At 43.7% G+C, this 27,951-nt stretch overlaps 1 protein-coding gene across 7 annotated transcripts; it reads left to right on the forward strand.

Moving 5' to 3' along the window:
- Positions 1 to 2,911: 2,911 nt before the first annotated feature.
- CHDH (choline dehydrogenase) lies at positions 2,912 to 27,554 on the forward strand. 7 transcript variants are annotated; one of them, XM_060271441.1, is made up of 9 exons: positions 2,912 to 3,074; positions 12,647 to 13,453; positions 14,958 to 15,109; positions 18,955 to 19,084; positions 19,308 to 19,442; positions 20,108 to 20,250; positions 21,164 to 21,266; positions 22,906 to 22,973; positions 26,535 to 27,554. In XM_060271441.1, the coding sequence occupies exons 2-8, from the start codon at positions 12,700 to 12,702 to the stop codon at positions 22,965 to 22,967; spliced, it is 1,479 nt and encodes a 492-aa protein (XP_060127424.1). In that variant the 5' UTR covers positions 2,912 to 3,074; positions 12,647 to 12,699; the 3' UTR covers positions 22,968 to 22,973; positions 26,535 to 27,554. The 7 variants fall into 7 exon arrangements, 5 of the variants coding, with proteins under 5 accessions (XP_060127424.1, XP_060127423.1, XP_034962224.1 ...); XR_009557102.1 differs by having other exon boundaries at positions 2,913 to 3,074; positions 22,419 to 26,796; positions 27,297 to 27,554; XR_009557103.1 differs by having other exon boundaries at positions 2,913 to 3,074; positions 22,419 to 22,973.
- Positions 27,555 to 27,951: the final 397 nt, after the last annotated feature.

The raw sequence follows: 27,951 nt of genomic DNA on the forward strand, positions 1-27,951 counted from the left end.
GGATTTGATTTATTTTAAACCAGGGGTCAGCAACCTTTTTCAGCTGTGGGCCAGTCCACTGGCCCTCAGACCATGTGGTGGGCAGGACTATATTTTGAAGAAAAAAATGAACGCATTCCTATGCCCCACAAATAACCCAGAGATGCATTTTAAATAAAAGCATACATTCTACTCATGTAAAAACATCAGGCAGGTCCCACAAGATGCATTTTAAATAAAAGGACACATTCTACTCATGTAAAAACACACTGATTCCCGGACCATCCGTGGGCTGGATTGAGGTGGCGATTGGGCCGCATCCAGCCCATGGGCCTTAGGTTGCCAATGCCTACCCCTGTTTGTTTGTTTTTTAAAAAAGATTTTTATTGAAGTATGAGAATTTTTACATACATTATATTCTCTCCTTCCAATTTTTAATTTCCCGTACCATTTTTCCTTTCCCTTCCCACTCCCTCCCCCACCCATAATCCATTGGAAGGGTTCAAACAGTTGTCCTCAGCCACGGGCACAATGTCTTTTAATTTCCACTGAATGTCTTCTGGTCCAGTAGTTGTTATCCATTGAAGATAGGGGTTCCATCTGGTCCTTATCACAGTAGACTTGGCCTTTCATGTCATTTCCTGTGACGTTACTGCCACGATGTCTGACTGAATAAATTCAAACAAATAATTAGTCCAGACCTCTACTGTCCATTTTTCTCTATCTTTCCAACCTAAAGCTATTGTTGCCTTTCCTGCTAGTATCATTGCTTTGAAGGTGTGCTGGTCACCTTTCTCTATGGCCGTGTTTCCTAGTATACCCATTGTCATAAGATTGAAGTCTATAGGTAGCTTCACTTAAAAAACTTCATTAATAACCTTAAGGATTTTATTCCAAAATCCCCCTACCTCTGGGCATTCCCAATACATATGGGAGAACCATCCCTTGGCTTGTTCACAGTGCCAGCAGTTAGGGTTCAATCCTGGTATCATATTAGCTAGCTGGGATGCCTACCCCTGTTTTAAACAAACAAGGGATCTGGAACATTAAAACACATGGTGGAATAGCCCTCTGGCTATTCTTCCTGGGCCTCTGCCAGACATTCCTCTCTATTGGGCCCCAGCCGCACTATACATTTAAAGCAGTCGTACCAGTTTAAACAGTAATGGCTCCCATACCACTAATCCTGGTAGCTGTAGATTGTTAAGGAGTTGTTAGGAGACCCCTGTTCCCCCTTCAGAGTAGCAATTCCCAGAATGGTTTAACCATCATTCCCAGTAGCTCTGACGGGAATAGGAGGGTCTCCTAACAATTCTCAGCATGTTGAACGAACTACAGCTCCCAATAATCTCTGGAGGAAACCATGATCGTTTAAAGCAGTATGATACTGCATTAAATGTAAGTCCAGGCCACATGATCTATCCTGGGTCCCCAAAACTAGTCTGCTGATTCAAGTGCTGTAATCCCTTCACTAGCATGATTCAGCTGCCAGTTCAATCCACTTCTGTATGTGAAATAGGGAGCATCATATTGTCCTTCATCTCATGCAACAAAATGTATTGGACTCGTCCCACTCCACACATTGTCTGCAATGAGAGAACAACGCCCAAATTAAAATATTTCATTTACTGATGGTGTCACTAATACTATCAGCTGGAAAAGATCCAGACGGTTAAGTAGAATTTAGAGCCCACTGAAGTCAGTGTGAAAACTTGGTACCATTGATTTCTTTGGAATCTAAATGCAACTTAAATCTAACACTATATGTAAATTTCCCCAAAACATATCAGTTAAATTGCATGCAGTAACACAAGAAATTTGAGCTCCATTTTACAAAGGGAAAAGAATAACAAAGGAGTTGTTTCCTAACTGGTTGAGAAAACCCTAGATTAAATGCTTTGTAAAATGCCTATGAAGTGTATTTTTTGTGTGTATCACCTTTCCCATAACTTTTCATGTTTCAATATGCGAATGAAATTGATTTTTTTGCTAAGGCTGGTGGTGCAGCAGCAATAAAACAGCTATCACATTTGCTAAACTTAAGCAGTCCAGTATGGTTTCAAATTGGGATGAGGAACTGCTTGTTGAGATTCCTGCATTGCAGGGGGTTGGACTAGATGGCCCTCAAGATCCCTTCCAACTCTACAATTCGATGATTCAATCAGTCATCTAGTTCAGTGTTTCACCCTATACCGCTGGAGGCTTCAGTAGAACAGGAGATACTGTATGGGGTCTTCGCATTACCTCTTGGACAACAGCGGTCAGAGAAGGAAGTGGTGTAACACGAGGGAAACAATTTATGGAAGCATGGTTCTCAGGAAAGCAACGCAGCACAAGAAGGTACCTATGATTGCCCACGTGTGAGTGTTTTAATCCTTTTCAAGTTGCAGCTGAAGCGCGCTTGCTTTTCTGTGGAACTCCTAAAGTCAAATAACTCTTTCTTAGGAAACGGCTATATTTATATCACCCTTGCCATACTGATATCGAAGAAAAGCGGGGGAAGGGAGACGGAAGCAGAGCACAGGCGTCGAAAGAAACCAGATGCGATCTAGAAAAACCTGCACGGCATGCTGAAATGTTTTCTGCTGCCGGGGAATTGCAACTCAGGGACACAAGGGCGCCATTCATTCGGCGCGCTTTTGTCCCCACCCCCCCTCGCCGAGAGAGGCGAGCGGGGAGGCCGGGCTCCTCTTCTTCCCACACAGGGCGAGTCCAAGGGGCACTTGGACCGATTTCCCGAGCGCGGGACCGAAAGGGAGAGGAATTTCTCACTTGGGCTTGGCAAGTCTAAATTGCAATCTGGCAGCCTGCGAATGGCATGCCATAGAAAGGGGCGTGTTCCTGAAGGGGAGGGGGCTCTCTATATTTGTGTATACAGTATTTGGTACAAGGGTCCAGTCGGCCAGTCCCCTCTAGGAACACGCCCCTTTCCAATGCCTGCCTGCTTGCTCTTTGGACTTGCCAAGTGCCCGTCAGCCGCCCCCAGCCGTCCAAAACGTTGCGCGGCTGCGCAACGGAGAAAGGAAAGGGTGCCCGGGGTGGCGGCTGAGTGAGGGAAGCTGCAGAGACGGCGGAGAGAACGAGCTTCGGTTTGTGTGAGTGGGTAAAGTAAAGTGGCTGGAGGAGAAAACAACAACCACGAGCCTGGCCCAAGTGGGCGAAACTGCGGTTGGGAGAGAGAAGGGCCGTCGCGAAGGCGGGGGAAAAGCGGATCCAGCCAGGCCGAGCAAACGAGGGCGAGCGGGGCGCTCTCTTGCTCGCCGCCCGCTCCGCTTCCAGGCGCTCCTGCCTGCGGCTCTTGACATGAACAGGCCAGCCACCCTCTATATATAAAAGTAAGCCTCTGGCTGGGAAATACTATCTCATTCCGGCCCCGTAGGATCCCAGTCAACAGCAGACTTGCTGGCTCTCTCAGCAGGTTGCTCGTAAGGTCCCGAAAAGATTAATGGGGTTTCTCAAGAAAGCACGACGCAGGCCTCCACAAGCGTGGGCCAGATCCTTGAGAACTTTCTAGCAAGGCAGCAGGTGTCGGGGGGTTATCTTCATTTGGGGACCCAGGATCAAAACTTGGGGGGGGGGGAAGCCATGGTCATTCAGGGGCGGGGCCAAGGCACAGGAGGGGAGGGGGCACAAAGTGGGAATGTGGGCGGGGCTACAGGGCCACCGGGCCTGACGACTCGGCGGCGGCGGCTGCTGCAGCCTCTAAATGAACCCCCTAAACTCTCTCACACGAAATCCCCCTGCTCTGAAGCAGGGCCGTCTCTAGGCCTGGGACCGGTGGCGCAGAGCGCCAGGCCACCAGGGGCACCACTGCGCCTGCTGAGAGGTGCGGCGGAGGCCGCCCCAGGCGTGCCTCTCAACTGTTCAGTGGCTTCAGGCTGCTTTCCGGAGGCACGCGGGCCTGGGGCCGCCTCCGCTGTGCGCAGGGGCGTCACAACAGGGGGCGGGTAGCACCCCCTGGCCCAGGGCCGGCCCTACGCCCAGGCTGGGTTGCGCAGGGCTCCGGCCCTCCTGGCGGCAGCCGTGCAGTGAGCTGCGCCCGCCGCGTCGGGAAACGGGGCGGTTGGGGGCACCAGAGGGATCCGTCACACCACGGCGCCAGGTATGCTTAAGACGGCCCTGCTCTGAAAACACTGCTCCCATCCATTTACGGCTAGCCACCCCCCTGAAAAAACCCTTTGGGCCCCGCTTTCCCTCCTCCAGGTCCCCCCGAAGCCTTGACAGTTTCCACCCTATATATTTGGGATGGGGAAGGAGCTCAGAGGTCTGCTAGTCCTGGGGGGCCACCCCCGTGGCCTGGGAGGATACTGGGACCCCCCCCCCCGCCAAGCTGAGACCCTCAAAGAAGAAGAAGCTGCCACTGCCGCCTCCCCATCACAAGGGAGTAAAAGATGAGAAAGGTGGGGTGGCGCAGCGCAGGCGAGCCCCCCCAGCTGCGATCCTACGGCGGTGGCGGCTCCCCCACCCTCAACGCCCCTCTTTCGGCAGGGGCAGCAAGGGAGAGCGGCTGGGGGGGGCGCATTGCAAAGAAGGAAACATCAGCCAATGCCCGGAGAGGGCAATGCACGCAGGGGGTGCCGCCCCCCAAGGCAGCGCCTTTCCCATTGCCGGGGTGGGGGGCGGCGAGGAAGGGTCACTGCCGCTGGGCTACTCCTGCCGCCGGCAATCCGGTGCAAACGCCCCCACGCAGCTTCCTTGCAGAAGCCACAACCACCGCCTTCGGGCGCCGCCCCCCACTCCTACTTTGCGGGCTTCTGCCTACCGAGGCTGAACTGGCTCCTAGCGGTGCACTTCCTCTCCCGGCCCAGGAGGAGTCTCAGTAGCAACTCCTAACTCAGGGGGGTAGGGGGTGCGGAGGGGGGAAGGGGGCGATTTCCAGCCCGCGGCGCCGACGATTGCAGTGCAGCCTACCGGGAGGCAGAGCGCGGCAGCAGCTGCAACCAATGCAGGGAGCCGCGTCTCCTTCGCTTGCCAGCCCAGCAGAACTCTTAGGCAGGAGAGGTTGCCACCGGCAGGGCTTTCCATTGGGAGGCGCGAAGGCTTTAGTGGGCGGGAATTGGTGCAAATGTAGGCAGGGCGGGCTGAGAGGAGGAGCCACCGCCGAGGAGCCGCAGCACCAGCAGCGTTTCCTCCCCCCCTCCCCTCCCCTCCCGTGTCTCCATGGCGGCGGGTCTCTTTGCCCGGGGAAGTGCGCTGAGCCTCCGGTCGCCGACGAAGTGGCGACGACGACCGGAGGCTCAGCACACCTCCCTGGGCAAAGAGACCCGCGGCGGCAGCGCTGTGACATGGACCCGCGACATGGACCCGCGCCAGGCTCCCAAGCCAATGCCAGCACGAGCGGCAAGTGGCAAAGCATTGACAAGCACCGTCTCCCTGCTTGCATCCCCAGCTCGCTGCAAGGCAGGCCAGGTCCTGCTCTCCCTGCCTGTCTATGTCCCGTCCTTAAAGGCTCCTGCAAGGGTGTAGCTACGGATTTTGGTCCCCCCCCCCCTCCGCCGTCACGTCCAGAGCGTCTCTGCAGGGCTTGCCTGAGCATGTTGCTTTTGGTTTCCCCGCAGTCCTCATTTAAAAGCCTGCCGCGCGCAGCCCAAAGTCTTTGCTGCTTTTGTTGGGGGATTCAATGAGCTGTAAATCATCTGGTGAGTTTTACTTGGCAAAGTAGGGAGTGGGTGGGGGAACCCCGGGAGTTTTCTTCTTCTTTTGACTTTGCCCTCCAGTACTCAAGGGGTGGTGGAGGAAATGAATTGCTGAAAGGAGAATCACATTGTTCTGTTCTTTGGAGGGGGGTGAAAACTGGGGTGCCCAGAACTGGACACAGGACTCCAAGTGTGGTCTTACCAAAGCAGAAGAGAGTAGGACAGTGGACTATGATTTCCCTATACTTCTTATTCCGTGAACTACCCTGAGTCCTAGCTGAATATTGGGGGAGGGGGGATTTGTATTAAGGATAACATTTTAAAGTTCCACTCTTCCTCCAGTACTTAGTAGGGATTTTGTTAAGGGGGCCAGAGCAGTAGCAGGAAGATTCAGTCTGGGAAAATGGATATTTGCAAGCTTGCTTAAAGAAACAGCATAACAAGGAAGACAAGGAGTCTTCATGAATGATTCTGAGGATTGTGAAGTTTGAAGAGAATGCTAGTGTTAAAGAAGGTTATATAATTACCATTCAGAGTGTTGAGAGGGGGTGAAGCGGCGGCGGCGACCGGAGGCTCAGCGCACCTCAGTGCTGAGCATCCGGCCACCGCCACCGCCGTCTCGCCCCCTCACAGCGCTGCCGCCGTCGCCACAGCCGAGCTCGGGGAGGAGGATGAGGCGGCGTTGGCCCCGAGCGGCAGTGGCGGTAGCTGCGAGGGAGCATCCCGCCTTTGCCTCTCCATGGCTTCCTCGCTTGGGCAGCTTGTCCCGCAGCGGCTGCGAGGAAGCAGGCAGGAGGAGGAGGGAGAGGAGAAGGAGAGGATTGATTGTTGTTTGTTTGTTTGTTTGTTTTTCTACTTTTTTATTTTTTCCTATTTTTTATTTTTATTTTTTATTTTTTCTATTTTTCTTCTATTTTTTCTATTTTTTATTTTTTTATTTTATTTTTTATTAAGGGGGGGGCGCCAGAAGGTGATCTCGCCTAGGGCGCAAAAAACCCTAGCACCGGCCCTGCCTGCAGGATCGGACCTATAATAATAATATACCGTAATAATTTATTACTTGCACCCCACCCATCTGGCTGGGTTTCCCCAGGCACTGGGTGGCTCCCAACAGAATAGCAAGAACACGATAAAACATTAATCATTAAAAACTTCCCTAAACAGGACTGCCTTCAGATGTCTTCTAAAAGTCAGATAGCTGTTTATTTCCTTGACATCTGATGGGAGGGCCTTCCACAGAGCGGGTGCCACTACCGAGAAGGCCTTCTGCCTGGTTCCCTGTAACCTCACTTCTTGCAGGGAGGGAACTGCCAGAAGGCCCTCGGAGCTGGACCTCAGCGTCTGGGCTGAACGATGGGGGTGGAGATGCTCCTTCAGGTATACTGGGCCAAGGCCTATAGCCCCTCTAATCCAGCACCTTGTTCTCGCAATTGCCAGCCAGATACCAGTGGGAAACCTGCAAACAGCCAAGCGCTCCCTTTTCCTTCAGTTTCAAGTAACTGCTATGCATTACTGCCTCCACACGGTCATCTGGACTATCTCCATATTTTTCAAGTGTCTTTGTTTCTGAGGAATGCCCCTCATTTAAACCTATTTTAAAGTTGTCCCTTGATAGCGTTGCAAGCCTCTTTCTTGCCATAAGTTTATTGCGGATGTGCCTGATTCCATAGGCTATCCACTAATACCACTTAAACCCAAAATGTGCATCCAAAATGCTTAAAAAGATATTTGAGCATTTAAAACTTAATGTAACTCCTTCATATGGAGGGCCCACCCACTAAATGTCTATACCATGGCATGGATGTCTGCTGTGAGGGTTGGACTAGATGACTCTTGTGGATCCCTTTCGATTATACAATTCTATGATTCTGTGGAACAGTTGCTTGTGAATAGGCTTCTGTGGGATCAGGCATATGGAGCTCAATCATGTGGAAGCCTAACGTGTTTCCCCGAAAATAAGACACTGTCTTATATTTATTTTTCCTCAAGAAGACACACTATGGCTTATTCTCAGGGGATGTCTTATTTTTTCCAGCCTTGCCTCTTCCTTGGCGCCCTCCAGAACTGCACCTATCACTATGTCTTATTTTCCGGGTATGGCTTATATTGTGCAAATGGTTAGAAATCCTGCTATGGCTTATTTTATGGGTATGTCTTCTTTTCGGGGAAACAGGGTATGAGCATTCTCCCTAGACGTCCTCCTTCATCATTAAAGGTCAGCGGCATGCCTATGACTTGCAGTGGGCCAAGCAAAATAGCTCCAAGTAAACACATGGAGCCTTTTCACACAATTAATGAAGGGTGGTGCTTACAAACTATATCAGGACACTGCTCAAAATGAGGGGGGAAGGGAAGTCGGAAAGTTAAGTCAGACTAGATTTGTCTACAGGAAAATAAGTAGGCTGGCATCATCACACTCCATTTAGTGTGTTGAGAATGGTGATTTCTGCCAAAATAAGACTGAAAGATTTTCAGAAGCTTTCCTCAGCTAGGAACTTGGCAAGTTGAAAATGTTTGACTGTCTAGGTCTAGGAAACAAGGATGTTGTAGCTTTGTTGAGGGTGCTGAAAGTTCTCTGTAAGAAATCCCTAGTCCCTCAAAAAACTTAGTTATTTGGATTACCTTGAAGAACAAAGCATGAAACCAAGTTCTACCATCATAGTTGCAGTAACTTGTATTCATTTAAAGTAACATTATTTTTTCATATTTATTATGAAACAACCCACCCCTTCCATTATTATTAGCCTTCAGAATGATCCTGTACTTTCATTGTACGCAAATTCTGTTCCATCATTTCTAGGCAGTGCATTGATATTAGAGAATTACTTTATTTCACAAGAATTATGTTCTGTAAAATAGACATCTGACAAAGCTACAGATATATCTTAGCTGTATCAATAAGAGAGCCTTGACGTAGAACTTGGAGGATTAGGCAATAGTTTTCTGAGTACTTGGCACACAATTTAAAATATGCATGTTAACCCACTCCTAAAATAACCAAATTTAGATCCAGTGGCACTGGAGAATTACCACCCAGTCTCTAATTTGCCATTTTTGAACAAGGTATTGGAGTGGGCGGTGGTCTTCTAACACCAGATAGTATTGGATTATGTTGATTCTTTGAATTTATTTCATTGTGGCTTCAGGGCCATTTATGGAATAGCAATTGACTTTGTTTATTCTGGACAATGACTTACACCAGAGAATGGCCCAGTGGAGAGGTGTTATCCTGTTAGTTCTCTTAGACCTCTTGGTGTTTTTCAATATGATAGAGCAGGGTCCCCCAAACTAAGGCCCAGGGGCCGGATGCGGCCCAATCGCCTTCTAAATCCGGCCCGCGGACGGTCTGGGAATCAGCATGTTTTTACATGAGTAGAATTTGTCCTTTTATTTAAAATGCATCTCTGGGTTATTTGTGGGGCATAGGAATTCGTCCATATTTTTTTTCAAAATATAGTCCGACCCCCCCCCCCCACAAGGCCTGAGGGACAGTGGACCGGCCCCCTGCTGAAAAAGTTTGCTGACCCCTGTGATAGAGCATGTTATCCTGGATAGTTTGTCAGAGTTGAGCTTAGGGTGTACTGTTTTATAGTGGTTCCAGTTCTTTCTGGATGGTGGTTCTAAGGAGTTCTAAGGGAAATAATTGTACAGTTATGAACATTTATTTTTTATATATAAGATCTTAAAATTCCTATACTGTAACATAAGGGACACTTGCACCTTTGGCTTATGGGGTTCTATATTTCTGATGCTTTTTAACATCTACATGAAACTGAAAGGTGAAGTCATCTGAAGGTTTGAGCTACAGCTTCACCAATATGCTGATAATGGGTAGCTCTACCTTTCTTTTACATCATCTAAGGCAGGCATGGCTAAACTTGGCCCTCCAGAAGTTTTGGGATGACAATTCCCATCATCCCTGACCACTGGTCCTGTTAGCTAGGGGTGATGGGAGTTGTAGTCCCAAAACATCTGGAGGGCCAAGTTTGGCTATGCCTGATCTAAAGGAAGGGAAACTGGTGAAGCCCTAAACCAGTATCTGGAGGTAATTCTGAGATTGATGAGGGCAAACAAACAAGCTGAATCTAAGGAGATGGAGGTGATCATGGGCTGAGAGATCCTCAGCTCCAGGAGAGGAGGATTGCCCGTACAATGTCCTGGATGAGGTAGTACTCCCCCATAAAATACCTTGGAAGCCTAGGTGGTATTAAAAAAAAATTAAAAAATATATTTATTAAGATTTTCTGATACATATAAGGATCACACTTAACATTCACAAGAAAATACCATACAAATGAGAAAAAATTAAAAAAGAAAAAGCATTAAAAAGAAACAAAAAAAGCAAAAAAGCAAAAAAGAGAGTGTATATATATATATATATATATATATATATATATATATATATATATATATATATATAAAAAACAGATCTTATATTTATGACTTATTAATAACTTCGACTTCCCCGACCCTCCCTCTCTGAGTAATTTAAATCCCACAAATACAACTAATCATACTTAAACTTAAAATAAAAAATAAAAAGGAGAACATTTCAATATCATCCTATATAATAAAGTCCAAGTTGTCCCTGCGTCCAAGTTGTCCCGTGTGTCCCTGGGGTACTGCGCATGTGCGCCAGGGACACAGGGATTGGACATCAGAGACTGCACGTGCGCACTCTCTCCCCCCCCCCGCCTCCTCCAACCGCCGCTCCTGGCCAGAACGTCAGGGAAGCGAGGGTGGAGGCCGGCGGAGACCTCCTCCTCACAACCCTCCCTGGCCCGTGAGAGGAGCGGCGGGAGGCCGCGAAGCAGCGGCGGCGAAGTAGGGGTTTGTATCCCGCGTCCTTCCTGTCGGCGGCTGCGGGAGAGGAAGGAAGGAGGAGAAAGCAGCGCTTTCTCCTCCTTCGTTCCTGTCCTCCTGCCGGCGACAGCAAGTACAGGTCCCAGGGTTCGGAGAAGCGCTGCGCAAGCGCTTCTCCGAACCCTGGGATGTCTCCTTGCTGTCGGCGGCTGCGGGGAGAGGAATGGAGGAGAAGAAAGCAGCGCTTTCTCCTCCTTCGTTCCTGTCCTCCTGCCGGTGACAGCAAGTACAGGTCCCAGGGTTCGGAGAAGCGCTGCGCAAGCGCTTCTCCGAACCCTGGGATGTCTCCTTGCTGTCGGCTGCGGGAGAGGAACGGAGGAGAAGAAAGCAGCGCTTTCTCCTCCTTCATTCCTGTCTTCCTGCCGCCGACAGTAAGGACAGGTCCCAGGGTTCGGAGAAGCGCTGCGCAAGCGCTTCTCCAAACCCCAGGATGTCTCCTTGCTATCGGCGGCTGGGAGAGAGGAACGGAGGAGGAGAAAGCAGCGCTTTCTCCTCCTCCGTTCCTGTCCTTCTGCCGTCGACAGCAAGGACAGGTCCCAGAGTTTGGAGAAGCGCTGTGCAAGCGCTTCTCCGAACCCCAGGATGTTCTAGCGCCCGTTATTGAACGGGCTGAAAGACACTAGTTCCTAATAACATTCTATTTTTACCATTAATCTCATAACTAACTTCATATTTTTAATCCCCTTAGCCTATAATTTCCCCCCACAAGTACTCCATTCCTTCCTTTACTATTTTCACTATCCCTTTTAACATCAAATAAAAACTTTTTCATCCCTCCTTCCCCTGGTTGCCAATTCTCCAGATGCCTAGACAAGTTCCATTAATACCTTTCCAGTTCCAGACCGTCTCAATCCATCCACTTGATACATTCACCCATATTCTCACCCCACACCAGCTTTGATCCAATTCAGCCCACCCCCCTCCCTCACCATGCACTGCTGTCTGACTGATTCTTTAATCCATACCCACCACCATCCTTTCTTTAATTTCCCATACAGATATTTTCCCTGTTTATCTCCCCAGATGGTTGGTTTATTTCCTGGATTTTTGCTTCCCTTCTCCCACTGGGGAAGCATCCTTCCAGATCTTCTCGTCAGGAGCCCCTAATATTCCCCATAGTTCCTGTGTAGCCCCTCTCACTGGTTGCACATGGTTCAAAGCCTTCGCCTCCTGTTGATTTTCAACTTCGTTGAAATCCATGCTCTAGGCAAGTCTACACTAGACTCCTGTAATACACTCTACATTTTCAGCTGGTTCACAGTGCAGCTGCCAGAGCCCTGATGGGAGTATGGTACCAGTCACGCCTGTGTTATATTGGCTGTGCTGCTTTCCAGTTTGTTTCAGGATTGAATTTAAAGTACTGGTTTTTACTTTTAAAGCACAGTACAGTTTGGGTCCAACATATTACGGTAATTGGACTGTCTGCGCTTGTACTATTTTGCTCATACTATGACATCTCCCTCAGAAGCTCTCATATACAGACTGGGGTGAGGTGGGGTTGGGGGTAGGATTGCAAACAATGAGATAAGAGGAAAATGAAATGCAGTAAGTGCAGACAGTGATAATCACACCATTAACAGGGGCCATTTACAAAACAGCTGTTGGTGATAACACATTCATCCTGGCATTGAAAACAAAGAGTTTTGGATTTGATGAAGTGGGTGATATGCCAAGGATATTCCAAAATGCTTGTGCCACAATAAATTTGCTAGTCTTTAAGGTGCTCTGTTGTTTTTGCTGCAACAGACTAATATAGTTACATGTCTGGAAAGTTATCAACAGGATAGCCCTGCAACTGACCATGTTTTTGTTTCTACTCCAACAGTAAGGTAAAGGTACCCCTGACCGTTAGGTCCAGTAGCAGACGACTCTGGGGTTGCGGCGCTCATCTCGCTCTATAGACCGAGGGAGCCGGCATTTGTCCGTAGACAGCTTCCGGGTTATGTGGCCAGCATGACTAAGCTGCTTCTGGCGAACCAGAACAGCGCATGGAAATGCCATTTACCTTCCCGCCGGAGCAGTACCTATTTATCTACTTGCACTTTGACATGCTTTCGAACTGCTAGGTGGGCAGGAGTTGGGACCGAACTACAAACCTGTTTGTTAAGATTTATCTATTTGAGTCATACATTTAAATTATTGATATAACTTTCTTTTTCTTTTTCTAGGTTAAAGTATTTGAACCTATATTGTGTATACCAGAAGATCCACGTAGGAAAACATGTCTTATTTACTCAAGGAATTTCTAAAATGTGGTTTTGCCTGCCAAATGCATACAGTAGGAACATTATTAACTGGAAAACATACGCTGAAAAATTCCATAGCCTTCAGTGGACAAACACTGAACACTTCACGAGCTTTATCTCAAATTAGTGCCAAGAACATGGACTCTTTCAGTTATGTAATTGTTGGAGCTGGATCTGCAGGATGTGTATTAGCCAACCGATTGACTGAAGATCCTCACAGCACTGTTAAACTCCTGGAAGCAGGGCCAAAAGATACCATTTTGGATAGCAAACTATTGCTGTGGAAGATCCATATGCCTGCTGCACTAACCTACAACCTTTGTGATGAGAAATATAACTGGTATTACCACACAACATCACAGAAGCACATGGATAATCGAATTATGTATTGGCCCAGAGGAAGAGTGTGGGGGGGATCATCATCCCTCAATGCTATGGTGTATATTCGGGGCCATGCAGAAGATTACAACAGGTGGAGCAAAGAAGGGGCTGTTGGATGGGATTATGAGTTTTGTTTGCCATATTTTAAGAAAGCACAGACCCATGAGCTGGGTGCTGATTTGTATCGAGGTGGGAATGGCCCACTTCATGTGTCCAGGGGAAAAACAAAAAACCCTCTTCATCGTGCATTTTTGGATGCAGCTCAACAAGCTGGGTATGCTTTCACAGAGGATATGAATGGCTTTCAACAAGAAGGTTTTGGTTGGATGGATATGACAATACACAAAGGTTAGCCTTCAAATAATGTTTGTAATCTTGTCTATTTACCAAATAATAACCATCATTCTACATACAGGTAGGTAGCTGTGTTGGTCTGAGATAGTCGAAACCAAATTAAAAAATTCATTCCAGTAGCACCTTAGAGACCAACAAACTTAGTTGGTCTCTAAGGTGCTACTGGAAAGATTTTTTAATCATTCTACATGGATAATCACAATTGTCTTTGAAACAGTGTGCCGTGAAGCCCTGAGATTCCTTGGAAGTTTGCCAAGGATTTCTCAGTAAAATCACTAATGATGGACAAGTTTATCCAAAAGACTGTTTGATCACTGCTGCTGATCTTTCTATGTCATGTATATTTGCAAGGTGTGTTTATTTTATGGTATTCTGTTACTTCTTCACGCAGTGCATAGTTAAACCATGGAACTCACTCCCACAAGAGGCAGTGATGGCCACCAACACTTTCAAAGAGGATTAGACAAATTCATGGAGGAGAGGGCTGTTGATGGCTGCTAGCCATGATGCCTATGCTCTGCATCCACAGTTTGAGGCAGCAGTGCTTCTGGAATACCAGTTTCTGGAAACTAGAGGAGGGGAAGAGTGCTCTTGTGCTTGAATCCAACTTGCGAGCCAAATGCATGACCACTGTGAGAACAGGATGTTGGACCAGATGGGCCATTTGTCTGATCCGGCAGGCTCTTACATTCTTTTTTTTATTCAACAAAATTAATATTTATAAGGAGTTTTTTGTGGGGTTAGTTAGGGAAGCCAGAAATGATTGTGAAACAGCAACAATAACCACACAAATGTATCTAATTTGCCTCTCTTTTGGTAAATATGGCTTGTTGACTTGGATTAGTAGTTAAATGATCTAATATGGAAGTACTATAGAAACCAATCTGCAGAAAGCATTCACTTCAGTAGAACTGATTTGTCAGTTTACTGAAATTAGTTTTTCTGGCTGAACGAGAATGCCAACTGATGGCCATCTTTTGCAAGCACTAAATTTGTAGAATAATCTTTGACAGCACTTTTAACCACTTGATTTGCATTTAACTCTTAAATGTAGATAGTCTCTCTCTCTCTCTCTCTCTTTTGCAAGGTATTATGCACTCGGTCCACAAAACTACTATTTGAACCCTTCCCTTGCCCCTTGCAAAAGTGATCAGCACTGTCAGTTTTTGGAGTCAGGTGGGATTAAGTGTACAGCAATAGGCAGAGTTTTCTATTTGTGATTCTATAGATTGAGGCAGAACTTCAGTTAGGGGCAGAAATGATAAATTCACACAGCGTCCTGCCCAGCAGGGTGTTCCCCCACCTTTCCATATTATGTATGGGAGATGTGTGTGTGTGTAAACTTATTCCAGTAGGCAAATTGCTAGATTGGAGCAATTATTTTAAAGGAGAATAACAAAGACAGAATTGCAAAACAGCAAGAAAGTCATTTATGTAGCTCTGAAAGGGCATAGATTATTTTGGTTACTTCTGTTATATGTAAACCTATATTTTGTAGGTCAAAGATGGAGCACAGCTAGTGCTTACCTTCGCCCTGCATTGCCGCGCCCAAACTTGTCCGTAGAAGACAGTACACTCGTTACAAAAATTTTGTTTGAAGGGACCAAAGCCATTGGCATTGAGTATGTTAAAAATGGAGAAAAGAAAAAGGTAAGATTTAAATTTCCTATCCAGAAACAAATTTCTGGAAAGGTAATAGAATTTTAGTTGCGATGAAAATAAAATGTTACTGCAGCAGAGTTATAGCAAGGCTGCTGTGCTGTTTGAAGTAGTTATACAAGGACAAATGAAACTTGTGTAATCCCTGGTTCATACATTCAGTCATGGGCGGTTCGCAAACAGTGTGGCTGTGGAACAGTGTGCATACCCCAATCATACTGAGGCCTGGCTTGTTTGAGTGATTCCCTCCTCCTTGCCCACTTCAACTATTTTGTGAGAGTTCATATAGAAGCCAGTTAACCGCTATAAGTAAGTAGAGCTGATTTATTACCGTACTATTGTTAAACTTACATGCCATCTACTTTCCGAAGAACTCTAGGTGGCTAACAAGTCACAATAGAAAACAATACTTAAATACATAAGCAACTTCAAGTTAAACCCCAGCTTTAAAAACAATCACAGTAATAATTCCAATGCTGCTAAGCACCAGGCAGAAAATAATCAGCTGAAAGCGTTTTTGAACAGCTATGCAGTTATGAGCAGCCTGAAACCATGGGCGTAGCCAGGATTTGGGAGGGAGGGGGAGAGACTTTTGTTAGGGGGGGCAGAACTGACATGATTGGTCAGTTAGTATTGTTTTACTTGATTGGAGGGGCAGCTTCCCCCACCTTCTTCTTTGGCGGTCACTCGTAGCCGAGTAAGATTGGCTTCCATAAACACGGTTTTAACAATGAGTCCGTAGTAATAATAATAATAATAATAATAATAATAATATACCACTCTGGGTGGCTTCCAACAGAAAAATGAAATAAAAGAATCTATTAAACATTAAAAGTCTCCCTAAACAGAGTGACTGTGGATCCACACGTCCTTCCACAGTGGGGACATTGGTTTCCGGGCGGGAGTTGATCACGGTGTGGATTTGCCAATTGTGCCTTCCTCTTAGCACGTTTCACCCTTGCGTCCTGAGTTTGAGTGTCTTCAAAGCCCATGACACCTTTGGTAAAGGCTGTTCTGCAACTGGAGTACTCGTAGGCCAGTGTTTCCCAGTTGGCAGTGTTTATACTACATTTTTTAAGATTTGCCTTGAGACAGTCTTTAAACCTCTTTTGTTGACCACCAGCATTATGCTTTCCATTTTTAAGTTCGGAATATAGTAGTTGCTTTGGAAGACGATCATCAGGCATCCACACAACATGACCAGTCCAATGTAGTTGGTGTTGAAGAATCATTGCTTCAACACTGGTGATACTTGCTTCTTCCAGTACACTGATATTAGTTTGCCTGTCTTCCCAAGTGATGTGTAAAAATTTTCGGAGACACCATTGATGGTATCTTTCGAGGAGTTGGAGATGGCATTTATAAGTGGTCCATGTTTCACAAGCATGCCTAAAACCATTTAGTGACAACTTCTGAATCACTTTGCTTTGGTAAGGGAGCTCTATAGAGAGAACGCTACCACACATTAAATATTCTAGCCCTGTTTTGCATCAGCTCTGCCTTCCAAGGTTGTGGGATCTGGACAGCCTCAGACAAGAGTATGTGGAGTTGGATGGAGATGGCCCTTAAGATATTCGTGTACCACATTGTTTTAGGGCTTTAAAGGTTAGCATCAGCACTTTCAGTTGAGCCTTCATTAGGAGAGAATGAATTCTAGCATGAGGCAAAAGAGAATATACTTTCTTTTCATCCATAATGTACAACCTGCTTGTAATTCTCCCCAAATCCTCTTTAGCCTTTTCTTATAAGGAAGAAGCTCCATTATCTTAATCATTTTTGTTACCCTTTTTTGTATCTTTACCATGCTCAAGTCCCAGTTGTGGCTGAAAGTGTTTCCCAAATATGGTGGTACCATAGATTTATATAACAGTATTTTAATACAGTGGTACCTCGGGTTACAAACGCTTTAGGTTACAAACTCCGCTAACCCAGAAATAGAACCTCAGGTTAAGAACTTTGCTTCAGGATGAGAACAGAAATCGTGCTTTGGCGGTGCGGCGGCAGCAGGAGACCCCATTAGCTAAAGTGGTGCTTCAGGTTGAGAACAGTTTCAGGTTAAGTATCGACCTCCGGAATGAATTAAGTTCTTAACCAGAGGTACCACTGTACATGTTTTATTTTAAATCTCTTTCCTAATAATTTATAACATTTCATTTTCCAACCATGAATCTTATTTCTGCCTTGGGTACCCATTCATCTGGTTTAAACAGATTATTTTTGGGTTTTTCATTGTTGAGTAATTTGGTATCAACTGCAAACTTGGCTACATCTCTGGCTCCAGTTCATTTATGAAAAGGTTTGGGTGCATTTATGCCAATATGTATACTTAGAATTCCTTACTGTTAACTTTCCATCACTGTACAAACTGTTACTGATCCATAACTGGACCTACAGTTATCCAATGACAGCTCTGTTTTTTTAGTAACCTCATGTGTAACTTTGTCAAAGAATGTGTTCTGTGGCTGGGATAGTGCTTTGCAATTAGTAATGCTGCAGATTGATAAGCCCAGCTAAGAAATCCTCAGTTACATTATTTTTACTACATTTGTTCTGTTGGGATATCTCTGTTTTGCTTGTAGCCCTTCTCACTTGTAGATACTGGTGCCCATAATATATTATAAAGTTTAATCAAAGTTTAAATTTGAAAGTTGAATGGTGGTAATCAGATGTCTGAAAAGAAGAGCACACAGAGCTGAAATATCTCATCTTAGGGAGATAAAATCATTGGTATCTAAATTATTTATTTCACCAAATGATAATTAAACATCAAAAGGTAGAAACAGATATCATCTTGTTTGATCTGTAGATGTGTTTTCTCTTTGTCACTTATATGTTTCCCCTCCACATCAATCTCTGACTTTTAACTTCCGAGTTTCTGGGGGTTTTCCTGTTGTTATTCTGTCTCTCACAGCTACAATAAACCTACCATTAAAATTATGGGCTGGTCATTTCTTCATCAGAGGGCAAATGGGCAAATTTAGCAGAGGATCAAATACTTTCCCCCCTCACTGTAACCCTGAACCCTAAGCATGAGCCCCAACAGTGAGAGCCAGTGTGGTGTAGTGGTTAAGAGCGGTAGACTCGTAATCTGGGGAACCGGGTTCGTGTCTCCGCTCCTCCACATGCAACTGCTGGGTGACCTTGGGCTAGTCACACTTCTCTGAAGTCTCTCAGCCCCACTCACCTCACAGAGTGTTTGTTGTGGGGGAGGAGGGAAAAGGAGATTGTTAGCCGCTTTGAGACTCCTTCGGGTAGTGATAAAGTGGGATATCAAATCCAAACTACTACTACTACTCCTCCTCCTCCTCCTCTTCTTCTTCTTCTTCCTTGAATCTTCCAAAAGTTATTGAAACTTGGATTTCGATGAGGTGGAAAGTCCTGGATTAATTTTCAACACACACAGCACAAAGAGACTTTACAGTCCATTTAGTGGCACGTACGGTAATTTATTGCCTAATTCAGATTGACAAAAAAAAAAAAAAGCTCTCTTGAGGTTTGGAGATGGAACCAGGAGACGCCTGTGGTTTAGGACTAAACTTTGCAAAATAGTTTGTGCAGATGCCACAACAAAGTTTAGAAACTAGAATAAGTTTTCGTCTCCCGGAAGGACATGTATCATTGTTCCCTATGATGGGGCAGCTTATTCAAAGTGAAATGAATGTATGCTAAACAGTCAGATCAGGCTGACTCTCTAGACTCCAGCTGCCTGGCCTAACACAAATAGTATGGAAATTGACATTTATGACCCAGCTGCTCTCTGAAAGGTTGTTTTGAAATACTGATTTTTTTTTGTATCAAAATTAAATTTATTAACAATTAGCTTTCTTTTATTTCAGGTTTTTGCTAGTAAAGAAGTTATTTTAAGTGGAGGTGCCATAAATTCCCCACAGTTACTTATGCTGTCTGGAGTTGGAAATGCAGATGACCTAAAAAAGATAGGAATTCCTGTTGTCTGCAACCTTTCAGGTGTGTGTCTAATACTGTGTTTGGGTTAAATATAGTTCTGTTACACTGATCAAATGCTTGCCTTAGAATCTAAGATAAGTTAACTAAATGAAGTTAGCTGCAGGGGGCAGAGGGTGATGGAAAACTTTACCCCCCCCCCATGTTGTTCCTTAAGTTACCTTATCTTAGAATCCAAGCTGTCCTTATTTCTATAATGTTGGCAGTTTTGTTGTTGTTTCTACAGGAGTTGGCCAGAATCTTCAAGATCATTTAGAAGTGTACATACAACAGAAATGCACCCAACCTATAACATTGTATAAATCACAAAAGCCTCTTCAGATGGTCAAGATTGGTCTTGAATGGTTTTGGAAATGTACAGGTAGGACTCAAAATAGTGTCATGTGATGGTGTTAGATAGGGATAGCAAATTGGCTTTTAAAATAAAAAGGAGCTATTCAAGTGAACGTACATACCTCTGAGCACTCTGACTGGAGAAACCTTTGACCAGTAAACACATGTTATCTATACCAGCCTCCCACTGACCTCTTCATTAACCAACCCTTCACAGAACACAGTACAGTGGAACCTCGGTTTATGAACACCTCGGTTTATGAATTTTCGGTTTACGAACGCCACGGACCCATATGGAACGGATTAATTCACTTTCCATTACTTTCAATGGGAAAGTTCGCTTCAGTTTATGAACACTTCAGTTTACGAACAGACTTCTGGAACCAATTGTGTTCATAAACCGAGGTACCACTGTATCACAAACATCCTGTCTCCATCACTTCCCACTCTGTGGATTGAAAAACATACACTGTCATGTGATAGACAACAATCCAATGACTGCAGACACGGTGAATGAATCTCCAATACTACCTCCACACACAGGAGTCAAATATCCCTCAGAATCCTTCAGAAAGGACATTGCCAGGAATTTGCTTTCTCTCAGTGGGAACTATTTTTCATATATAAAAAAACAAAATTATATTCCCCTTTGCACAACTTCTCAATCTGCCCTCTGGTATTTCCACTCTTCAGGTGATGGAGCCACTGCTCATCTAGAGTCTGGGGGATTTATCAGAAGTCGACCTGGAGTTTCTCATCCAGATATTCAGTTCCACTTCCTCCCTTCTCAGGTGATTGATCATGGACGTGTTGCTTCTCAACTGGAAGCTTACCAAGTGAGTGGTACAAGAATACTAATTATGAAGAAACAGAAGTGCTACCTGAAAAATTGTGCTGCCATATTTCCATTTTACCTGTAGCATATAAATAGAAAAGTCAGATTATGTCCTTCAGCATCCTTGTTAATCACTCTGTAATAGTTAAACAGCAGGGAAAGATCTAAACCAGACCATTTCTCTTTCATGGTACCCCTCCCCCCCCAACATGACACCCACAGATGCCATTGTATCCCTCAGATATTTTCGTTGGTGCCCAGTGGGATTCCCTGCCACTTCTGGGTTTTTAATTTAAAAAAAATATTTTTGCAGGCTCCCTCCTTTTTCTTTTATCTTCGTCTGTGGCTGGGTTGACTACAAAGAGACCCACAGGCCTGTACATGCTCTATTCTCTTTACTTGCCCTTCCCATGAGTGCTTCTGGACTGCATGTGGAATCAGGACATCTTGTTCTATTTTATTTATGGAAGGTGCCTTGAGTCCCGGACTGGGAAAAAGGTGGAATATAAATAAATCATATAGTTATAGTAATAGTAATAATTTTTCATAAGAAAGGAAAGAAAGAGGGTGGAGGCCTCCCATCCTCTCCTCAGAATTATTCAGAAAAGGCGAAAAGGGATCTTTGCTGCTGCTGATAGAGGGAGGAGATGTCTGTCCCTGGATATTGTTTTTGAGGGTGCACATGTATTGCCTCCTGTTTTGTATGGTGGTTTGTTTGGCAGTGGGGTGATTTGAGGAGGATGTTTTGTCTGCATTGTGGGGTAGGGATTAACTGTTTGGGAGCTGAGGTTCTTGTATTCAGATGTACTATGGACAACTTATAGAGGTCAGTTTTTTTTAAAAAAACTATTAATTTAGAAATAACATCCTGATACCAGTAGCTTATTTCAGATCTTCTTTGGGGGCTGTTGCAGGTTCATGTTGGACCTATGCGAAGTACAAGTGTAGGATGGCTAAAGCTGAAAAGTACAGACCCAAGAGAGCATCCTGTCCTTGAGCCCAACTATTTGTCAACAGGTAAGTTGTGTACGTTATCTGTATTCTATACCTTGTCCCTTTTGGTTTGTGGTTCAAAACCATTAGAGCACTGCTTTGTATTTCATTTTCGTATCATTTCCCATCCATCCCAAACTATGTAGGACATGGCAAAATGGTCATATCATCTACTGAGAGCCCAGTTCTCTCAAACAACTATGTTTCCCCACATTATGTGTAACTGTTGTTGTTGTTGTTGTCATCGTTGTCGCCACCACCATTATTAATTAATTAATTGCCTTCCACATATGCCTCATGGCGATGTACAGAGCATTAAAAACACTAAAAATGACAGCAGACAAATTTAAAAACAATACAGAGTACACACTCATGGTATAGACCTATTTTGCCAGGTGGAAAATTTTGTAAGAACAAAAATACCTTCAATTGTTTCTAGAAATTGTTCCTGGAAATTTGCTGTTACGAGGTTGGTGGAACCCAATGAAATCAGATTGCCTGAAGTGATCCAGTACAAAACAATAACATTGCAGGCCACAATTAAAATGTCTAGAAAGGCTTTTTGAGGACCTTCTGTTTACTTCAACTGGATATTCCCAAACCTCTGGTTGTAGTACTGCAGTCTAAAATTTTGTGTGCTGTGCTGTGCACACAAAGTTCTTGCAGCTGCATGATGCACAATTGAAGGAACAGATACATAAACATGCATACCATGCAGCTTACACACCTATATGAATTTGCTCTATCCTGAAAGTTTTCAGTTAGAAAATAGAGGGTTGTCTGAATTCAACGCTAATGTTTTACTATGTGAAATCTCGATAGGAAAGTACTGACTGAGTGAAATGTTAAATAGAAGTGGCTCACTGGAGGGGACAGAGCTGCTGGCACGTAGGTTGCTGTTATGTACTGGGAGGGAGAGGAGCAAGATGGCCAAAAAGTTGGCATGGTGGAAATGGACCTTGGAGCCAGCTTTGGGGGAGATGCCTATCTCTCTCTTGATTAGCAAAAAAAGGGTATTAAATAAGGCAATACCTATTCCCTGCCTGTCCTGTTCTTCACTTGTCACATTTTACTTGCATGTAATAGGAAGTACAGTAGTATGTAATAGGAAGTACAGTAGTAATGCTCAGTGTTGGGCATGCTTAGAATCTTTGTCTTTGTCTTTCTTATTTACAGAAATAGATGTCTGGGAATTTCGTCAGTGTGTGAAGTTAGCAAGAGAGATATTTGCTCAGGAGGCCTTTGAAAAATTCCGTGGATCTGAAATTCAACCAGGAAGCCATGTTCAGTCTGATGGAGAAATAGATGCCTTCATAAGACAAAAGGCTGATAGTGCCTACCATCCTTCGTGCACTTGTAAAATGGGAAAGAGTTCTGATCCCACTGCTGTGGTTGATCCCCAGACCAAAGTTATAGGGATAGAAAACCTGAGAGTTGTTGATGCCTCAATAATGCCTAGTATTGTAAGTGGAAATTTAAATGCCCCAACCATCATGGTAGCAGAGAAAGCTGCTGATATAATCAAAGGACTGCCATCGCTTCAAGAGAAAAATGTTCCTGTATATAAACCCAATACTTTGGAAACTCAGCGATGAAATAGCTGTGACGTTCTCTGCAGAATGTATTCTAATACATAATATTGAAAATCAACTTTCTATTTCAGTCAAAGAAAGAGATTTGGTATGTAATGAAAATTGTTCAGAAAATAGCTGCACCCTCAAGTAAGAACAGGTAAAGATATATAAGAAACTGCTTGATAACAGCATGGCTGATATGCATAGATATTTGTTACTTCATGTAGTAGGATCTTATGATGGAATTGACTTCAGATCTTGATTAGTTAGGATGTAGTTTGTGGGCTTATGGAAGAATTTCCCTACACTATAACATGGATATTATATCAGATTTTCTCAGGGCTATACTAAATATAGAAGACCGAGCCTACACATTAAAGAGGACTGATTGGTCTAATACTTCAAAAAAATGAAGCTACAACAAAGTTCCACTGAAAGCTTTGTTATGGGATTTATCTTAACTGGAACAATTAGCACCAACTAAATTTGTTGAGTTGTGACCATTTGTCCCTTATAAAAGCAATTAATGAGTTCAACAAGTGTACATAATAATAGTATGGATAAACAAAAAAGGAGACTATCTCCAGCTGTCAACAGCTTCTGTTACTCTTAATAAATTACAGGTGCAGCAAGTTACATTATGGTTGTCTATGAAGCATTAGATGTCGACTTGGATGGTGAGGACATGGTTGTTGTGCAGCCTAGGTTTAGCTGAACCTTCTTGTTGTGCTTATAGTAGCAGGCCCACGTGTTCAGGTTTCTGTGTGCCATTTAGTCATTTGTGTAGGAACTAAAAATATTTACTGTGCCCAGCAGTACTGTTGCCCTGGGGAGGGAGTTCCAGGGCCATAGAAAACACCTGATCATCCTCTCTGAGGACAAAGAGGCTGCTCTGACCTTTAAAGAGGAAGATCTGATGCTGGAATGCCCCTTTTTTTGTCACCGTGACAGCTTCCACAGCTCTCGCCCAACTTATGGGATGGCTCTGGTATTAGTAGGGCTGAAAAGAGGGGCGTCAGGGGAAGGCTGGATTCATAACTAAAAGGCGGCAGACCCTTTCCAGTTTCCCAACACATCCTTAAACTAATGTTGCCTTCTTTTCAGCCTTACCAAGCTTGGAGACCTTTTAGGCAACAAGTGACTAATACATTTAATAAACTTTAAGTAGTAGTAGTAATAGTGATAATAATAATAATAAAAACACCCAGGGAATAAACTGGAGCTAGCATAGTTTCTTCCCATTTATTATGTCCCACTTTTATTGAAGGGAAATTATTTAAAAAGTAGAAAAGAACAGAAATTTGGTACTTCTGCCTTGCTAGTTCCTTCCCTCCTCACCTTAAAATTGCAACCTAATCTGCTTTGATACAAGTTATACAGATAATTCAGTGACAGGCAATTGAAAGCAGAAAAGGACACTTGGAGAAAACTATGTTCCTTATCACCTTAACCTAAACTGTACCTGGTTGTACTGGAGGGATGGTGTTGCTATCATTTCTTCATGCTATCCTTTACTACTACTTCATGTAGTAAAATCCCCAGCAGTTTTCACAGGGCACACTTTAGCTAAGGCCAAAGGGGAGAGAAGACTCAGGGTTTCCAGTAGGGTGAGGATCTTGGGCTACTGCAGTCACAGGATTTGACATGATAAAGAAATACAGCTGGGATTGTAAATTTTTGGCATAAATCCAAATTGCACCATTTCAGATTTCATCAGAACCTCTGAATAAATAACCTCATAGAAATAATAATAATAACTTTTTATCATTTGCTTGAATGAATTTATACGTCAATCTTAAATGTACCTTTTCTGTTATTGACTGTAACAAAGGTTACCATGAACATATTTTAATTGTTTATAGCTATGGGTGTTTCATTGTGTCACTTGTTTTAATTATCTGGCTTTCAGTGTAATATATTTTCTAATAGCAGCTTGCTGTTTTTTCACTTTTGTTCTGCTGCTGTGTTCATCTTTATAACTTAGTTGTCCAGGAAGAATTGCTTATCATTGAGGGATATCACTTACTAGGCAAACTTTGGTCTGGGTGCTTACATAAATGGTATTCCCATGTTGACTAATCAAGGAAATCCTCCTTGTGTATTTTCCACATAGGAAAATACCAGCACTGCTATGCCATCTAGTAGGAACTCCCTGGCTCTTGTAGGAACTCCCTGGCTCTTGTAGTCACACATTGGACTAAAAGCACTTCACCCTTACTCATTACACTTTTCTCATATATTTCATAAATGGGTATTGTAATTTTGTCCAAGTTAAATTTCTCAGATCAGTGTTCTGTGTTTTGTACATTGTTAGCACAACCTTGCAAAGTTAGTAGTGGATAACGTCCCAGATAACTTTCATTGATTTCATTTAATCAAATCATGATTAACTTATGCTGGGTTGAGCCCTTTGTATATAATATTAAAAAGCAACTGTAGAAAATGAATTCCTGATGTTTCTAAACAGGTACAGTTGTTAAGGATTCTGAACATGTAATAATTATTCTAATTTAAAATGCAGCTAATGTAATTACATGCTTTAAAACATATTTATCCCATATTTCTAGGATATATTTTTGCATTTGCCCTCTGTAGAATATGTTTTGAAAAACTGTAAAATGAACTTCCCTAATTTAACACCTATAAATTGCTGCTTTGCAAGGCAAAAGCAGCACTATGATGTAGTATGATATTAAAATACAAAGTATAGATTTAATGCTGTGCACAGTGTACACATCTGAGTATGCGGCTGTGAACTGCATTGACATATCAGTACTTCTAAAGCTGGTGAACAAATGGTCAGCACAGTCAGTTTTGATTAGGCAAGAGTGGCTTTTCTCACCACCTGAAACAGATCACTAGTACTACCATTGCTGAGTGTACTGGTCCAGAAGGGGCAAGTGCACATGGACCTACCCTATCATAAACCACTAATTTTAAGCGCTTAATTTGTATGGTTGTTTTATTTTTGGTTTTTAACCTTTGCAACATAATCTAGCCATAGGCATTGCACACAGAAGGCCTCTATTCTACATACGTTCACAGTGGGGAGTAAGGCCCATTTATGTTAGTGGGACGTACACGGTTGGCTCACACAGGCATGCAGATAAACTTACCGGTATTTCTCTACACTTAATGTCTGCCAACTGAACATGTGAACTTAGGCTAAAAAGGCTTTGTGTTTAACCTGGTGTGTGGTAATACAATGTCATTTGTGTTTGATCAACCACACCGTTGTAGCCCTCTAGTCAACAGCACATGAGTGAACCAGCCCTTCTAAGTAAACAGGCACATGATTAGGCAGAAAGCCAATTTGTACATCTGAATCAATCTTGCTGGACCAGCGAGACTGAAACCACCACCTCTGTTTACTTTTTACATTAGTTTTATAAACTCAGAGAAATTTTCATTATGAAAGGAGTTGACATTGGCCAATACTGCAAGGAACTTGGGAAGGTTATGGGAAGTTTATTATTATTAAAAGAATTTATATCCTGCTCTTCCTCCTGAAGGAGCCCAGGGCAGCATACACACCTACAATTAAAAACAAAATATTAAAAGCACATTTAAAAAAAATTAAAAAAATTCCAATACAGCTGCAGACTGGGAAAGATTTCAGCTTAAAAGGTTTGTTTAAGGATCTGAACCCAAGGTATTGTTTCTCAGCATGTGAGCAACATAACAAGTGCAGTAATCAGAATCTTTTAACTGTGGTTAGCCTCCTATTAGATTCCTTGGGACTTTCAAGGCAACATCATCCATTTGAGAAAAGTAGAAACAGGTTAAAAAAACCTGCTGACTCAAAAGCTGGCTGGAGGGACAACTGCAGATGCTCTAAGCAGGTCCTGCTACCTGGTGTTGCTGCAAAGCAGTAAAACTGGAGCATTGTAATTAACTGGGAGGAAGAACGGCATGTTGGCATAAGAATGCTACTGAAGAGAAAATGTGACTGCAGTGAGCACTGTCCCATAAGAAATCAGGTAAATAATTTCTGTGATAAATGTTCTGTCATTAAATTGGGACCAAAATGATTTACTCATCATGATAAAAGTCGTAGATCAATCAATGTGATGCAAACCGTGAGTTTTTAATAGAGAGACTACTGAGGCAGTTTTAGTGTGCTTTACTGCATTCAGGGTATTCAATCCAGTATAGCATGATTACCTTTGTGGCTTTTAGAATGCAGAGAGCTTCCAAATCATATGATTTATTAGCCCACTGTGATGTGATTGATGTAGAGCGCCATTTTAAAATACTGCAGATTACTAAAAGATGCTGTGGTAGAAGATAGAATACCTGGTTTAATAGTTGTTTACATGACTGCAGATGATTCTCCATCTATGTTATTGTATAATATATATGAACCTGAAGGTTATTGTAAACAGTATAAGCAACTGTTTATCATGCTGCCAGAAGTGGTGCTTTATCCCTACGTTCCATTTTGTTTTGTTTCTGTTTATTTTCCCCATGGTTTATTCAGCATGATTTCACTATCATGAGAAATGCTGCCCTGATTCAATGATGTGGCTGAATTTACAGCAGGTAAGGAATCTCCTTCCCCAGTTAATAATTCACAAAAATGAGCTCAGCATTTATAACTCTCCAGCTATGTCCTAATTGCAACACAGAAGTAATATGTTAATAAGAGAAAACACTTTCCCTTGCATCATGGCTTATGAAGCTAGAGGCCCAGCAATTTGCTGAAAAAAGTTTGGGGCAAAAAAAAAAAAAGCCACCAGGGAGTGGAGGTGGGGGATGAAAAACAGATGTACCTAAATTCCTATATCAGCACAATAGGAATGTACATGTTCAGCACCAATGAACTCTGGGAATGATTGCAGTTGCCATAGGAACATGAGGTTCTGAGAGTGAAATCAGCTGAAACAGCTGAGGTTAAAAAAGACAGTTGGGGACTGTATGTTGCATGTCTTGAGCTACAAGAGATGAGAGCTTTCTGAATTTCCATAGTATGAAAAACATGAGTTGTTGGACACAAAACCAGTATAGCAAGGGCATAGCAAATTGAGGGCAGTTTCTGTTGGGCATGGACAACATCTGTGAAGGGCCCTGGAAGTCTGTGGGCTCTTGGAGTGGCAGCAGGAGTGGGAACAAAAAGGGCTTGTAGTTGTTTGTTT

This window comes from Zootoca vivipara, chromosome 2 (genome assembly GCF_963506605.1).
Source record: "Zootoca vivipara chromosome 2, rZooViv1.1, whole genome shotgun sequence".
Taxonomy (NCBI): Eukaryota; Metazoa; Chordata; class Lepidosauria; order Squamata; family Lacertidae; genus Zootoca; species Zootoca vivipara.

What these genes read in the sequence shown, in the direction of transcription:
- CHDH (XM_035106333.2), top strand. Translation starts at nt 12,700, where the DNA reads ATGTCTTATTTACTCAAGGAATTTCTAAAATGTGGTTTTGCCTGCCAA. An exon ending in AAAATGGAGAAAAGAAAAAG is followed by an intron (nt 15,110 to 18,954) that starts GTAAGATTTAAA and finishes CTTTTATTTCAG; the next exon opens with GTTTTTGCTAGTAAAGAAGT. An exon ending in TGTTGTCTGCAACCTTTCAG is followed by an intron (nt 19,085 to 19,307) that starts GTGTGTGTCTAA and finishes TTGTTTCTACAG; the next exon opens with GAGTTGGCCAGAATCTTCAA.